The 14995-nt window shown below is 40.2% G+C and overlaps 1 protein-coding gene across 3 annotated transcripts in view; it reads right to left on the reverse strand.

Moving 5' to 3' along the window:
- Positions 1-13910: 13910 nt before the first annotated feature.
- rrbp1b (ribosome binding protein 1b) overlaps positions 13911-14995 on the reverse strand; it is a 30836-nt gene continuing 29751 nt past the window's right edge. For all 3 annotated transcript variants that reach the window (XM_024443711.2, XM_024443719.2, XM_024443702.2), the window contains one exon: positions 13911-14394. In XM_024443711.2, the coding sequence (XP_024299479.1) occupies positions 14356-14394 (39 nt within the window). In that variant the 3' untranslated portion in view covers positions 13911-14355. The remainder of the gene's footprint in view (positions 14395-14995) is intronic.

Here is a 14995-nt window from a genome sequence, read left to right on the forward strand (position 1 = left end):
TGTAGTGTCCAAATGGGCCAGCATCCCTGTGGAACGCTCTACATTGTAGAGTCTATGCCCTGATGAATGCCCTGTTTCGCCCTTGTAAAAAAAAAAACGCAGCTCGTGAAACGCACACTAGGCACTCTGATTAGACCAGCAAGCTGTCAATCAACACAGGTCGGGTGAGCTAGCGAAGAGATTGCCGATTTGCTGTACAGCTATAGGATCGGGTGCAGCGCAAACTTCAAATTGTAGGAAGAGGGGATTGCCATAAATAAATATGCAGCTCCAGAAATTGGTCCCGGCGGGAGCGCAGGACACTGTGCTAGTTTAGCCAGCTAGTCCTAAGGAGTACTCCGTGTCCGTCGCTCCCGCCTGTCAGGAACGGATTTCTCCTGAACACAGCAGGCAGGAGCGACACTGTGTGCTAGCTAGTTAGCAAGCTATGCACATGATGTCGCTAGCTAGCTAGTTTGCTAGCACAAAGTGTTGCCCCAGCCTCCCACCTGCTGTGCTAGTGTAAGGAGGGGATGACCCATAGACTGTGTTCTTTGCCCCCCTGTCTGTTAGGCACTGTTTTCCCACAGTTCTGTTAACGACGGTGAGGGCAGGCGGGAGCGAAGGGCACTGTCTACCTGTATCGCTCCTGCTAGCTAGCAAGAATGACTGGTAGGTGGGGACGAAACAATTCAGATAATACTTTTATTGCCCGTTTCACCCACATTCAAAAGCGTCACACAAGCATTATCCAAAGATTAGGCAGAGACTCATTTAAAGGATAATAGTTGGGCCAAATTGAACCTCAAAATGTCTTGGATGAGGAGGACAAGAGATCTCTTATCATTAAGGCCTGGCTGGAAAACAGACAGTCCCTCAGAGATTTTTTAATAAGGACTCTTACCTTAGTTGTGGCCGGAGGGATGTCTGGGTCTTAGCCGAGTGAAAAGGGTCAAGAAGTAAGGTTGCTCTCATCTGGGTCACGGCACCAAATGTTGTTCACACTCATATTCGTCACGTGACCTTGTATTGAAGGCTGAGCTTCTTCAACTTACTAAGATATTGCATAATTAGAATGCTATCTGAAAGCTGCTAATAAATTACCCTGTCTTTGTTACTTTCACTAGTCTCCATATCTGTTTCCTTCAACTCAGATCCTTCTACTCTTTTCAATAGGAAAGCCCTCTCAATCACTACTGCTAATACACACAGATCACTTTCAAACAATGTTCTGCTTTTACCCCTATTGTACCAAGAGCTACAAACAAACAAAACATGATCATTTCTGTTCACTTGGATGCCACTGTCCCCTTTTCCTTTCTCCTTATTGGAAGTTATTATCTGTATTTTAGTCTACCCTAACAATGTTACTGTAGATATTTATGACCAATTTCACTTTATTCTTCACACTCATTGAAAGTCCTGGGGTTGTTTCTCAGCCAAGGGAGTGGGCTCACTCACAATTTTGCCTACTGGCAGCAATATCCTTGCCTGTGAAGCTGTTTTTGTGCAAAGCAATGATGACAGCACGTGTTTCCTTGCAGATAACCATGGTTGACAGAGGAAGAACAATGATTCCAAGCACCACCCTCCTTTTGAAGCTTCCAGTCTGTTATTTGAACTCAATCAGCATGACAGAGTGATCTCCAGCCTTGTCCTCGTCAACACTCACACCTGTGTTAACGAGAGAATCACTGACATGATGTCATCACTCTTCATAACATTCTGGAGTATATGCAAATTGCCATCATACAAACTGAGGCAGCAGATTTTGTGAAAATTAATATTTGTGTCATTCTCAACTTTTGGCCACGACTGTCCACCAGGGTACACCACAAATTAGTTTACATTTTCTAATGTTTGTTAGCTATCTACTAGCCAATATTGCTACTCTGATGTACAGCAAACGTTTATGCTTGGTGTCTGCTAAATGGCTGGGACATTTTGGAGCACACTTATCTGTTAGACATATAAATGCATTATGTATTTTCTCTGTAAACTGATTTGCATTTCTGCGGTGAGGTGGGGCTAACTAAATGAGAAATGGCAATTCAGGAGAAATGGAAGTACAGCATACTTTGTGATATGAAATGCCTTATTTTCGTACACTTTAAGATTGGGTATGCAACCAAGCTCACATGAAACCTGTGCAGGACATTCAAGTTCTTCCACACCAATCTCAAAAAACAATTTCTGGATGGACCTCGCTTTGTGGACAGGGGCATTGTCATGCTGAAACAGGAAAGGGCCTTCCCCGAACTGTTGCCAGAAAGTTGGAAACACAGAATCGTCTAGGATGTGACTGTCTACTGTAGCATTAAGATTTCCCTTCACTGGAACTAAGGGGCCTAGCCCAAACCATGAAAAACAGCCCCACACCATTATTCCTCCTCCACCAAATTTTATAGTTGGCACTATTTTATAGAAGGTAGCGTTCACCTGGCATCCGCCAAACCCAGATTCGTCCGTCGGACTGACAGATGATAAAGCGTGATTCATCACTCCAGAAAACATGTTTCCACTGCTCCAGAGGCCAATGGCGGTGAGCTGTACACCACTCCAGCCGATGCTTGACATTGCACGTGGTTAGGCTTGCGTGTAGCTGCTCTGCCATGGAAACCCATTTCATGAAGCTCACGATTAACAATTCTTGTGCTGACGTTGCTTCCAGAGGCAGTTTGGAATTTGGTAGTGAGTGTTGCAACCTGAGGACAGATGATTTTTCAGCACTTGACGGTCCCGTTCTGTGAGCTTGTGTAGCCTACCACTTCGGGGCTGAGCCGTTGTAGCTCCTTGATATTTCCACTTCACAATAACAGCCCTTACAGTTGAGCAGGGCAGCTCTAGCAGGGCAGAAATTTGACAAACTGACTTGTTGGAAAGGTGGCATCCTATGAAGGTGCCACGTTGAAAGTCACAGAGCTTTTCAATAAGGCAATTCTACTGCCAATGTTTGTCAATGGAGATTGCATGGCTGTGTGCTCGGTTTTATACATCTGTCAGCAACGGTTGTGCCTGAAATAGCCAAATCCACTCATTTGAAGGGGTTTCCACATACTTTTGTATAAAATAGTGTATGTAGGACACGACCTGCAGGACTTTTTGCCACATTCAACATAAAAAAAATATAAAGGCAAATCTATTTGTGACAGCCCTTTCACAGACCCTCCTTCACAACCAGACAACCAACCATTCCACTACTGGAGTATCCCCAGCATCATTCAGGCTGGGATAACATTCCAGTTAGGTCTCTGGTATGCAAGCTGCATCTGCTGAGTGACTATACCGAACACACTTCATTTTAACGGGGAAAAGAGGGTTGCACATACAGTTGAAGTCGGAAGTTTACACAAACTTAGGTTGGAGTCACTAAAACTCGTTTTTCAACCACTCCACAAATTTCTTGTTAACAAACTATAGTTTGGGCAAGTCAGTTAGGACATCTACTTTGTGCATGACACAAGTCATTTTTCCAACAATTGTTTACAGACAGTTTATTTAACTTATAATTCACTGTATCACAATTCCAGTGGGTCAGAAGTTTACATATACACTAAGTTGACTGTACCTTTAAACAGCTTGGAAAATTCCAGACTATTTTTTCATGGCTTTAGAAGCTTCTGATAGGCTAATTGACATAATTTGAGTCAATTGGAGGTAAACCTGTGGATATATTTCAAGGCCTACCTTCAAACTATTTGCTTGACATCATGGGAAAATCTAAATACATCAGCCAAGACCTCAGAAAAAGAATTGTAGACCTCCACAAGTCTGGTTCATCCTTGGGAGCAATTTCCAAACACCTGAAGGTACCACGATCATCTGTACAAACAATAGTGCGCAAGTATAAACACTATGGGACACGCAGCTGTCATATTGCTCAGGAAGGAGACGCGTTCTGTCTCCTAGAGATTAACATACTTTGGTGTGAAAAGTGCAGATCAATCCCAGAACAACAGCAAATGACCTTGTGAAGATGCTGGAGGAAACAGGTACAAAAGTATCTATATCCACAGTAAAACGAGTCCTATATCAACATAACCTGAAAGGCCGCTCAGCAAGGAAGAAGCCACTGCCATAAAAAAAGACAGACTATGGTTTGCAACTGCACATGGGGACAAAGATTGTACTTTTTGGAGAAATGTCCTCTGGTCTGATGAAAGAAAAATAGAACTGTTTGGAAGTTTGCAAATGGGTCTTCCAAATGGACAATGACCCCAAGCATACTTCCAAAGTTGTGGCAAAATGGCTTAATGACAACAAAGTCAAGGTATTGGAGTGACCATCACAAAGCCCTGACCTCAATCCTATAGAAAATTTGTGGGCAGAACTGAAAAAGCTTGTGCGAGCAAGGAAGCCTACAAACCTGACTCAATTATACCAGCTCTGTCAGGAGGAATGGGCCAGAATTCACCCAATTTATTGTGAGAAGCTTGTGGAAGGCTACACGAAACATTTGACCCAAGTTAAAAAATTTAAAGGCAATGCTACCAAACACTAATTGAGTGTATGTAAACTTCTGACCCACTGGGAATGTGATGAAAGAAATAAAAGCTGAAATAAATCACTCTCTCTATTATTCTGACATTTCACATTCTTAAAATAAAGTGGTGATCCTAACTGACCTAAGACATGGACTTTTTACTTGGATTAAATGTCAGGAATTGTGAAAAAACTGAGTTTAAATGTATTTGGCTAAGGTGTATGTAAACTTCCGACTTCCACTGTATACACTACTATAGTAGCTGACTGTTGAATTATGGTTGCTTTCCTGTGACTTGGTTACGCTACTGTGTGCCTGTGGTCAAGAAAGGCATGTTATTATATTTTGTGGCATTGCCCATATGCTGTAAGTGTGTGAATGAGATTAAAACATGAACACACATTGAAAACTAGTTGGCTTCGGCTGTTCAAACACAGAGGCATGGCAGTGCCACACATAGTCCTACTTCTACTGAGTGTACAAAACCTTAAGACCACCCTCCTAGTATTGAGTGAAGTTTACATTCATCATAAATATTTATAGTTGATATTTCTACATATTGTATCTTTGTGTTTACAGGTCTCTATATCCATGCTTTAAGATGTCCTTTTTGTGATCAAATTTTTATTGAGTTCACACAACAACAAATTATTTATACAAATTAAAAATAAAATCTCCATAACACACAGTCAACACCACGCAATGTTATACATGCAGCTCCAGCCCTTGAAAATTCACAGAAGTAAAATACTATTGAATGTAAAATGTGGTCAAGCCTCCCACCCATCTCTTACCACTAGCCCGTAACAAGCTTCTCAAAAAGTAGAGATGGTCAAAAACAAACAAAAGATGTAAGTAAATCCTCCGCCATAAGGGACCACTGGTAGGCTAAATTGTGCTATTATGCATTCCAAATTAACAATATTCTGCATAACATTAATCCAGTAAATTGCAAGAGCCAGCCCCAAATTCCACCATAACCATATCCTATCCCAATCAGAGGTTAATCCCATCCTCTCTGACTCTGTCTCCCATACAACCTCCATGAGTCATGTCTTCCCTGTATCTCTGCTACTAGCCCTCTTGAACTCCTATCTGGACCTATCCAGGCTGCCATTTGGGTGTTCTGACAAGGGCATATTCCAGGGTACACCATAATCTTTCATTGCTGACCTTAACTGCAGATACAGAAAGTATGAGGATCTTGGCAAGGAATAGTCTTCTTTAATATCCTGAAATGTGCGCAAGCCAATCTCACTATAAATGTCCTTCAAAACATAAACATCTTTTGAAGACCACGAGGCCTGTGTGAAAAGATACCCACCTGTCAATAAATGGAAATTGTTCCATAATGGATATAACTGATGGAATTTTGTCTGATGACCTATGACCTTTTCCACCCTCTTCCATATATTCAAGGAGTTCAGAACTATGCTGCCTAAGATATTTTCTATCATCCCCAGCAAATACTAACTCGTCTAGTCTATTCGGTTTAACCAGAGCAGATTCAATAGCTCTCCAAGGTAAAACTGATTGACGGTCCAGCCACACTCGTAATGCTCTTATTTGAAAAGCCCAATAATAGAAATTGAGATTCGGAACAGCTAATCCTCCTGTGCATTTCGACTCAGCAAAGTAGTGAGTTTGATCCTAACCCGCTTTCCACCCCATATAAAGTTATGCATGTGCTTCATTATAAACGTTGGAGGTGGCGACAAAGGGATCATGAAGAATAAAAAGTTAACCAGGGGCAAGATATTCATTTTCACTGTGATAACTCTGCCTTGTAACGATACAGTTAGATTAGACCACCTCTACAAATCCGCCTTCATTTTTTGCAAAATTCCACAGAAGTTCTCTCTAAAACATTTTTATAGAGTAGGATGTATTTTAACCCCCAAATAAGTAAAGCTGGTGCTTATTGGTACAAAAGAAGGTGACTGAGCATTCTTAGCTGCTTCATTTATAGGAAATAACATAGATTTGGTTAAAAAAATATATATACACCCAGCTCTTTAGACTCAAACAACTGAAGTACATGAGAGAGAGAGGACCCAACATTGGAGAGGAACAGAAGGATGTCATCTGCATAAAGTGTGTAGATTCATTAATTGCAATTGGAGAGAGTCATATTAAAAGCTGTGGGGACATAGGACAATCCTTGTTTAGATCCGCGTTTTAATGGAAATGGGGACAATTTACAGCTGCCAGTAGGGTCGTTATATCATGTTTTTATCATAGAGATGAAATTAGGGCCGAACAAAAACTTCTACAAAACCATCCATAAATATCCCCATTCTAACCGGTCGAATGCCTTTTCAGCATGGAGTGACAAAACAGTGCAGTCATGAGGTAAACTGTCAGCAATGTCAATAACATGCAATAACCTGCGTACATTATATGCAGCCAATCTCCCTTTAACAAAGCCAGTTTGGTCATGGTGTATTAACTTACCAAGAGATCAATACGCATGGCCAATACTTTTGCATACAACTTTGCATCCCTACAAAATCAGGGAGAAAAGGTGGTACCAATAACATTCATGCAGGTATTTTCCCTTCTTCAGTAACAGAGTAATTAAAGCAATGTTCTGGTCTCTATGGAGTGACCCAGGCTCAATAGCATAAATAACGGAGTCCAAAATCAGGGGAGCAACTTTATCCCATAGAACCAGATGTGGTTCAGGGGGGGATCCCATCAAGCCTGGGAGATTTCCCTTTTTGTAGAGTCCTGACCACATCCCCTAGCTCTTCTAAGGTTATGGGTTGTTCCAGCAGCTCACTGTCTAATAAATCAAATTTAGGTAAAGCCACATTGTGCATAAATAAATTGCACCTTTGCATATCAAGTGTAGCTTCTAAACAGTAAAGGGCACTATAAAACCGTCATTTATTGCTTTATGCTCCGTGACTACTTGCCCATCACTTGAACGTATAGCATTAATTGATGCCTTAGAGATTGCTTGCTCTGCGGCTGAAGCAAAATGAGTCTAAGGTCTGTCCCCATCAAAAATATTTTTTCTGTTTAGTTCACTGCATAATAAATTCAGCTTTTTGCAATGAGTGTGCATTGAATTTGCCTCTCAATGCAAGGAGTTTATTTGATCCGTCTGCTCTTTCTCCAACGGTCAACCTCCGCCTCAATCTCTGTGTATCACTTATTCGTGGAAGAGTTTAATGTAGAAGAAAATGCTATACAATTGCCTCAAATAAAACATTTAGTTGCTTCCCATAATGTCTAAGGACTCTCACACTGCTCCCTATTGATTACCAAAAATTTCTCCAGCTGTTGATTGATCTGCGTAGTAAATCCTGGGTTCAACAACAAATAATGATTGATTGAAAAGCCATATACGAACTCAAGGATACTTATTAAAAAGGGTTTTTGTGCACATCACAGGAGAGTGATCAGATATAAAAATGAGCAACATCTCCAATGTTGATGTATTTTCAATCAGTGAAGGTGTGACAAAACTATAGCAAATTCTAGAATATGATCGATGTCAAGAAGAGTAAAATGAGTTAGCTTTGACCTGGTCCTTATGCATCCACCATAGGTCTATTAAATTCAGTTCTGTAATAAATGTTCTCAGAGCAAGGGAGCAGGAAGAGAATCCTGACTATTTGAGGATCTTTCTGACGCTGGGTTAATCGTTGCATTAAAATCTCCCCCCACCATGAGATGACCGTCATGGAACTGAAGCAAAAAGTCGCCTATGGAAGCCAAGAACATGCTGTCATATTCAATTGGGCTGTAAATTGAAACTAAAAAAAAGTTTTGCAAGATTCACGGTCACCTATACATAAACAAATCGCCCCCACAAGAATAATTTCCTGAGAGCTCGACAGAGATCTGGAGTTTTCTATCCACCAAAATCAGTACTCCTTTTTGATTTATTTGCAGCATGTGAATGGGCAATTAGTTTATAGCGTCTATTTTGGAATCTGTGTTCATCTTTATCCAGGAAATGAGTTTCCTGAATCAATGCAATGGATACTTGCTTTGCTTACGGTGTAGATATTCGAAACATCATGTTTGATTGGTGCATTCAAACCCATTAAATTAAAGCTCACCACATTCAAATCAGTCATTGGGATATGTACATTAGATTGACATCAGTGAGATTAGCGGGCATGGCTGTGAATGTGAAACAGTAGCTGACCAAAAAGATAAAACAAAAACAACGCATGTATTGTAATGACTAACATAGGCATGAAGTGTTGACAATAACAACTACAGTATATACAACAAAAAGTGCCCAACTTGGCTCTAAGAATGGCTAGCATAGAATCTCTGAATCAATCAATTAAATTGAAAACTCAAATAATTAATTCTGAATGAAAATTCAGACAATGTTGGCTAACGTTACCTTATCAGTCCAGTATGACAGACTCTGTTAAACTAATGCCAGAAGGGCTAGACCATTTTTTTGTTGGGTGTGCTTGACACACAAAAATACTTTCTTAATAAAAACATTTAAAAGGTGAAATGGCCGGGGTGCCATGGGGCTCATAACATGAAGAAATATATATATATATATTAATTTCTTTGTCATACTAATCTTTAATGAGTTTTTGGCTGATGAGTGGGCAATGACAGAATTGCTGCAGCAAATGTCACAAAAAAAAAAACCTGCAAAATCCTGGATGGACTGACATGCACAGGCACTCATTTGCAATATAGCCTAAGTTGTTACCTTGGCTTTTATAACATATAAGGCTTAAGAAGGCAGACAGACAGGCAGAAAACAAAAAAAGCACAGAATGACAGCAGAGAAGAAGCTGAGACAGATAGACAGCACAGCAAGGAGGCAAAAACAATGGCTAGAGCAGAGGCACTGTCTTCAGGCATTTCCAGAGTTTCTTGTGTCACAGCCTGAATTTAAAATTGAGATTTTGTGTCATTGGCCTACACACAATTATGTTTTTAGACATTTTTACAAATAAATTAAAGCTGAAATGTCTTGAGTCAATACGTATTCAACCCCTGTGTTATGGCAAGCCTAAATAAGTTCAGGAGTAAACATTTGCTTAACAAGTCACATAATAAGTTGCATGGACTCACTCTGTGTGCAATAATAGTGTTTAACATGATTTTTGAAAGACTACCTCATCGCTGTACCCCACACATACAGATAATTGTAACGTCCCTCGGTCGAGCAGTGAATATCAAACAGATTTAAACTCAGTTGCCAGAGAGGAAGAAAACCACTCAGGGATTTCATGATGAAGCCAATGGTGACTTTAAAACTGTTACATAGTTTAATGGTTGTAATAGGAGAAAACTGAGGATGGATCAACAACATTGTAGTTACTCCACAATACGAACCTAAATGACAGATTTAAAAGAAGGAAGCCTGTACAGGGTAAAAAATCTATAAAAAACATGATTTATTTTGCAATTAGGCACTAAAGTGAAAACTGCAATACATGTGGCAAAGAAATATCCTGAATACAAAGCATTATGTTTGGTGCAAACACATCACTGAGTACCAATCGTCCTATTTCCATGCATGGAGATGGCCGATGGGTATGCTTGTCATCGGCAAGGATTGCAGAGTTGTTTTAGGATAAAAAGAAACAGAATAGAACTAAGCACAGACAAAATCCTAGAGGAAAACCTCAGTCTGCTTTCCAACAGACACTGGGAGACAAATTCACCTTTCAGCGGGACAATAACCTAAAACATAAGGCCAAATATACACTGGAATTGCTTCATTGAGTTAGCGACGTGTACAGTGATGTGGGCTGTTGTGGATCAAATTCCAGGGCCGAATTCTTGTCCCAGTCTGCCCCTGGGTTAAACTTTGGAACTCATCAGGGTAAAACACTAAGGTAATACTTTGGATTGCTCAAAGTGAGTATTGTGATCTGATTACTTTCACTTCAAACACCCAGATTTTTTTACATTTTTTTTTTTTTTTTTAAACGTGCACCTAATCGGATTATTTAATTTAGTTCAATTTGGAGACTAGTGAGAGCATGAAAATCCTATAGTTCACATGTTCTCTTCATGGTCTGTGTGAGAGCATACACAGGGTTGGTTCCAAACTAACTTTTTCCCATTAACTAATTTTGGTTGCACCAAAATTCACTCAATAGAAAAATTAGAAGCTTAATCGTATTATAGAGTGATTCAAAGTACTTCATTAAGAAGTGGTCCTTTGTACTTTAGCTGGTAGAGCATGGTGCTTGTAATGTTAAGGTAGTGGGTTCAATTCCCAGGATCACCCATGTAAGTATGCATGACTGTAAGTCACGTTGGATAAAAGTGTCTGCTAAATGGCATATATTAAGTGTACTAGAGTACTACAATTTTATTTATTAGGATCCCCATTAGCCTACGGCCACCAATGGCGACAGCAAGTCTTACACTGCATTCGGAAAGTATTCAGACCCCTTGACTTTTTCCACATTTTGTTACATTACAGCCTTATTCTAAAATCGATTCAATTGTTTTATTCAAACTACACACAATACCCCATAATGGCAATGCTCCGTTCATCTTTCCCTCAATCCTGACTAGTCTCTCAGTTCCTGCCGCTGAAAAATATCCCCATAGCATGATGCTGCCACCACCATAGGGATGGTGCCAGGTTTCCTCTAGATGGGACGCTTGGCATTAAGGCCAAAGAGTTCAATCTTGGTTTCATCAGACCAGAGAATCTTGTTTCTCATGGTCTGAGTCATTTAGGTGCCTTTTGGCAAATTCCAAGCGGGTTGTCATGTGCCTTTTACTGAGGAGCGGCTTCCGTCTGGCCACTCTACCATAAAGGCCTGATTGGTGGAGTGCTGCAGAGATGGTTGACCTTCTGGAAGATTCTCCCATCTCCACTTAGGAACTCTGGACCCCATCGGGTTCTTGGTCACCTCAATCAAATGTATTTATAAAACCCTTTTTACACCAGCAGATGTCACAAAGTGATATACATAAACCTAGCCTAGAACCCCAAACAGAAACCAATGCAGATGTAGAACCATGGTGGATAAGAAAAACTCCCTAGGAAGAAACCTAGAGAGGAACCAGGCTCTGAGTGGTGGCCAATCCTCTTCTGGCTGTACCTGACCAACGCCCTTCTCCCCCGATTCCTCAGTTTGGCTGGGCGACCAACTCTAGGAAGAGTCTTGGTGGTTCCAAACAACTTCCATTTAAGAATGATGGAGGCAACTGTGTTCTTGGGGGACCTCCAACACTGCATAAATATTTTGATACCCTTCCCCAGATCTGTACCTCAACACAATCCTGTATCGGAGCTCTACGGACTATTCCTTTGACCTCGTGGCTTGGTTTTTGCTGACATGCAGTGTCAACTGTGGGACGGTATATAGACAGGCGTGTGCCTTTCCAAATCATGTCCAATCAATTGAATTTACCACAGTTGGATTCCAATCAAGTTGTAGAAACATCAAGGATTATCAATGGAAAAAGGATGCACCTGAGCTCAATTTTGATTCTCATAGCAAAGGGTCTAAATACTTAGCAAATGTATGAAAAAATAAATACCTTTATTTGCATAACATTTCTAGCAAAACTTTCTAAACTTTTTCACTTTTTCATTATGGGGTAGTGTGTGTGTAGAACAAAAAAAATCTAACCCATTTTAGAATATGGCTGTAACGTAACAACATGTGGAAAAAGACAAGGGGCCTGAATATTTTCAGTATACACTGTATTTAAAGACATTAACATGTGGTGTGCATTTGTCAGTTACACATACATGTTAGTACTTACACACAAGTAGGTCACATAGGGAGAGGTGTTGCTTTAAAATGGTATGGTTCAATAAATTGTTTAATCTAACATGTTTTAGCAGGAATGCATGATTCAAGATACTTTGATGTGCAACATAAACCAGTGATTGTCATGCAATATTTGACTGTCAAAATAGGGTTTATTCATTTGGGGCTAATTCACCACCTGAGGAAGAGGTGAGCTAAATCACTAACTTTAAATTTAGCCATGTAATTGATGTCTAACAGTACATTTCATGTGTAGGCCAATGCACTCACCGTGAATGGCCTGTAGATAACTCAATGGTTCATAAATAAAATGTAGACCTACAGAAAGCTGGGACTATTCAACCGGAACAACAGTGGTTACTTTCAAAAGTGTGTTTTCCCAGTGATTGCATTGCACAATCAGAAAGCATGCTACTCAGAGCACAGAAAGTACATTGTAAACAGCAGAAACTCTGTAGGGGCCATACTTGCTTATACAATGGTTTAAACCATTGGTCTAAAATGGCTAGCTGCTATCTTTTCTCATAGGCCAAAATTAGCCATGATGCTTAGGACCGCCAGCTGATCAGAAAATTATATCCGTTAACGAATCAACCTATCAGACACCTTAAATTGTAGACCCACCATCCAATCACATTTGTTACCCATGGTCTAAGTGGTATGTGCCAATATATTTTTTACATGCTACTACGTGACAATAAAACATTACTGACGACATGCTGTTGTCAACTACAAGTCATTTAGCCTGTCGTGGTGGAATGATCCACTGAAGTGATGTTGACATGTGCGAGTTTCAATCCCCTTTGGGGAAAGATTTTAAAATGGAGAAAACCCTCCACTGCTGGTCCATGAGTGAAGTAGCAGATGATCAACACGTCATTTCACCTATATTCATCTGAGTGACTCCAAGAAGCTCCTTTCATTATTGATTTACTACAACAGGTTGCCTGCTCTTCGATCCACAATTAGTGTAGGCTACACTAAAAGGTTATAGCAAGGAGGAGACTATCTGGTGTGAATGTGTGCAATGTTCAACCTATTTAAAGACCATCTAGTAGGCTTGCCTATATCAACACCATTTTTAGATACGATAGGCTAACGTGTCCCAAAACGGTGTTATTAGCTGTGCTGGCGTATATCACGTCTATAACCATGAAGATAGCTCAATTTTGTTAGGCTAGGCCAGTCAGTCAATAGCATGTGCTACAGGAAAGCACGATCAGTTTTACAACTTGTGATGCAAGGAGGCCAGGTTGGCCAATGAGAAGAGAACAGCTAGCCATTTTAGATCCTTGTTTAAACCATTGGTCTAAGCATGGTTCACACTTTGGAAGCCTTACCTATTAATTCAACCAGTAGGACAATATAATTAGAGTTAAAAACATGTGAGGGGTCACTAAATGACAGCAATGCTGACAAAGTAATCCAATTGAGAAAATTACATTCTGGGGGGGGGAAATCTGGGTTGAACATTACAGTACTTTTTTACATAATGCCCGTTACATGTAATCCATTACTACCAATCCGTGGGAATGAGTCTCCATTATGTTAGGTGGAGAAATAACTGGAAGGCAAACATTAATGATTTCTCAAAATCACACAGAGCAGAATGCACCTCTGATGTAAAATCCTGAACTTTTCCTTCAACAGTCTATCATAAATAATTTATATAATGCATTTGTGCAATAAACAGTAACACACCCATCAACCCAAATAGATCTACAGTTTATTTGTTACAAATTCTCACATTGGTCAGCAGCCAACTACGTAAAATATAAGGCATTGCATCTGCGTACCATGTAATAACCTCCCTTTCCAATGTCATACAAAAAGGACAGGCAAAAGGAGAACAAGAAAGTGATTGCACTAGTTGCTGCACGTTTAACGCACAGACAATTCCCCTTTTCAATAACACTGAACCGCTGCATGTTCTGAGAATGTCAGGACAAATAAACAAGTTTCTGACACAGCCAGAGACTCTTCAATTGATTGTTGGTTCCAAAATAATAATAAAAAAGGGATACAATATTAAAACCCTTCTGAACTCCATCCCTTAACAAAATGATAATTTGACTACAAACTACAGTAAAAGAGGAAAAAAAATAAGTAAAATAATGATGGCATTTTGGAAAGTTGTGGGACATTCATTCGGTCTTAGACGGATGTCCCTTCCTTTGATTGCTCGGGCTCCTCCTGGTGGAGAGAAAGAACCAAAAACAAAAGGACTTAATCACTGTCCAGAAACATATAAAGACCATCTAATAAATAGTAACGGCCCTAACAAGTCTAAACCACTGACTTCTAGGGATGGGCAGTATACCAAAATATCGTGTTCTGACATGTTATTCAGCTTTTAACCACACCTCCAAAAAGCCTGTTATGCACCTTTAAAAAAAAAAAAAAAAAAAAAAAAAAAAAAAAGGTACACCACATTCCAAATTCATTTCCACTAGATGTTGGAACATTGCTGCGTGGACTTGCTTCCATTCAGCCACAAGAGCATTAGTGAGGTCGGGCACTCGCAGTCGGCGTTCCAATTCATTCCAAAGGTGTTCGATGGAGTTGGGGGCCAGGGCTCTGTGCAAGCCAGTCAAGTTCTTCCACACCGATCAAGACAAACCATTTCTGTATGGACCTCAAAATGTCATACTGAAACAAGAAAGGACCTTCCCCAAACTGTTGCCACAAAGTTGGAAGCACAGAATCTAGAATGTCATTGTGCGCTGTAGCGTTAAGATTTCCCTTCACTGGAACTAAGGGGCTTAGCTCAGACCATGATAAGCAGCCCCAGACC

The sequence above is a fragment of the Oncorhynchus tshawytscha genome, linkage group LG02 (assembly GCF_018296145.1).
Source record: "Oncorhynchus tshawytscha isolate Ot180627B linkage group LG02, Otsh_v2.0, whole genome shotgun sequence".
Lineage (NCBI taxonomy): Eukaryota > Metazoa > Chordata > Actinopteri > Salmoniformes > Salmonidae > Oncorhynchus > Oncorhynchus tshawytscha.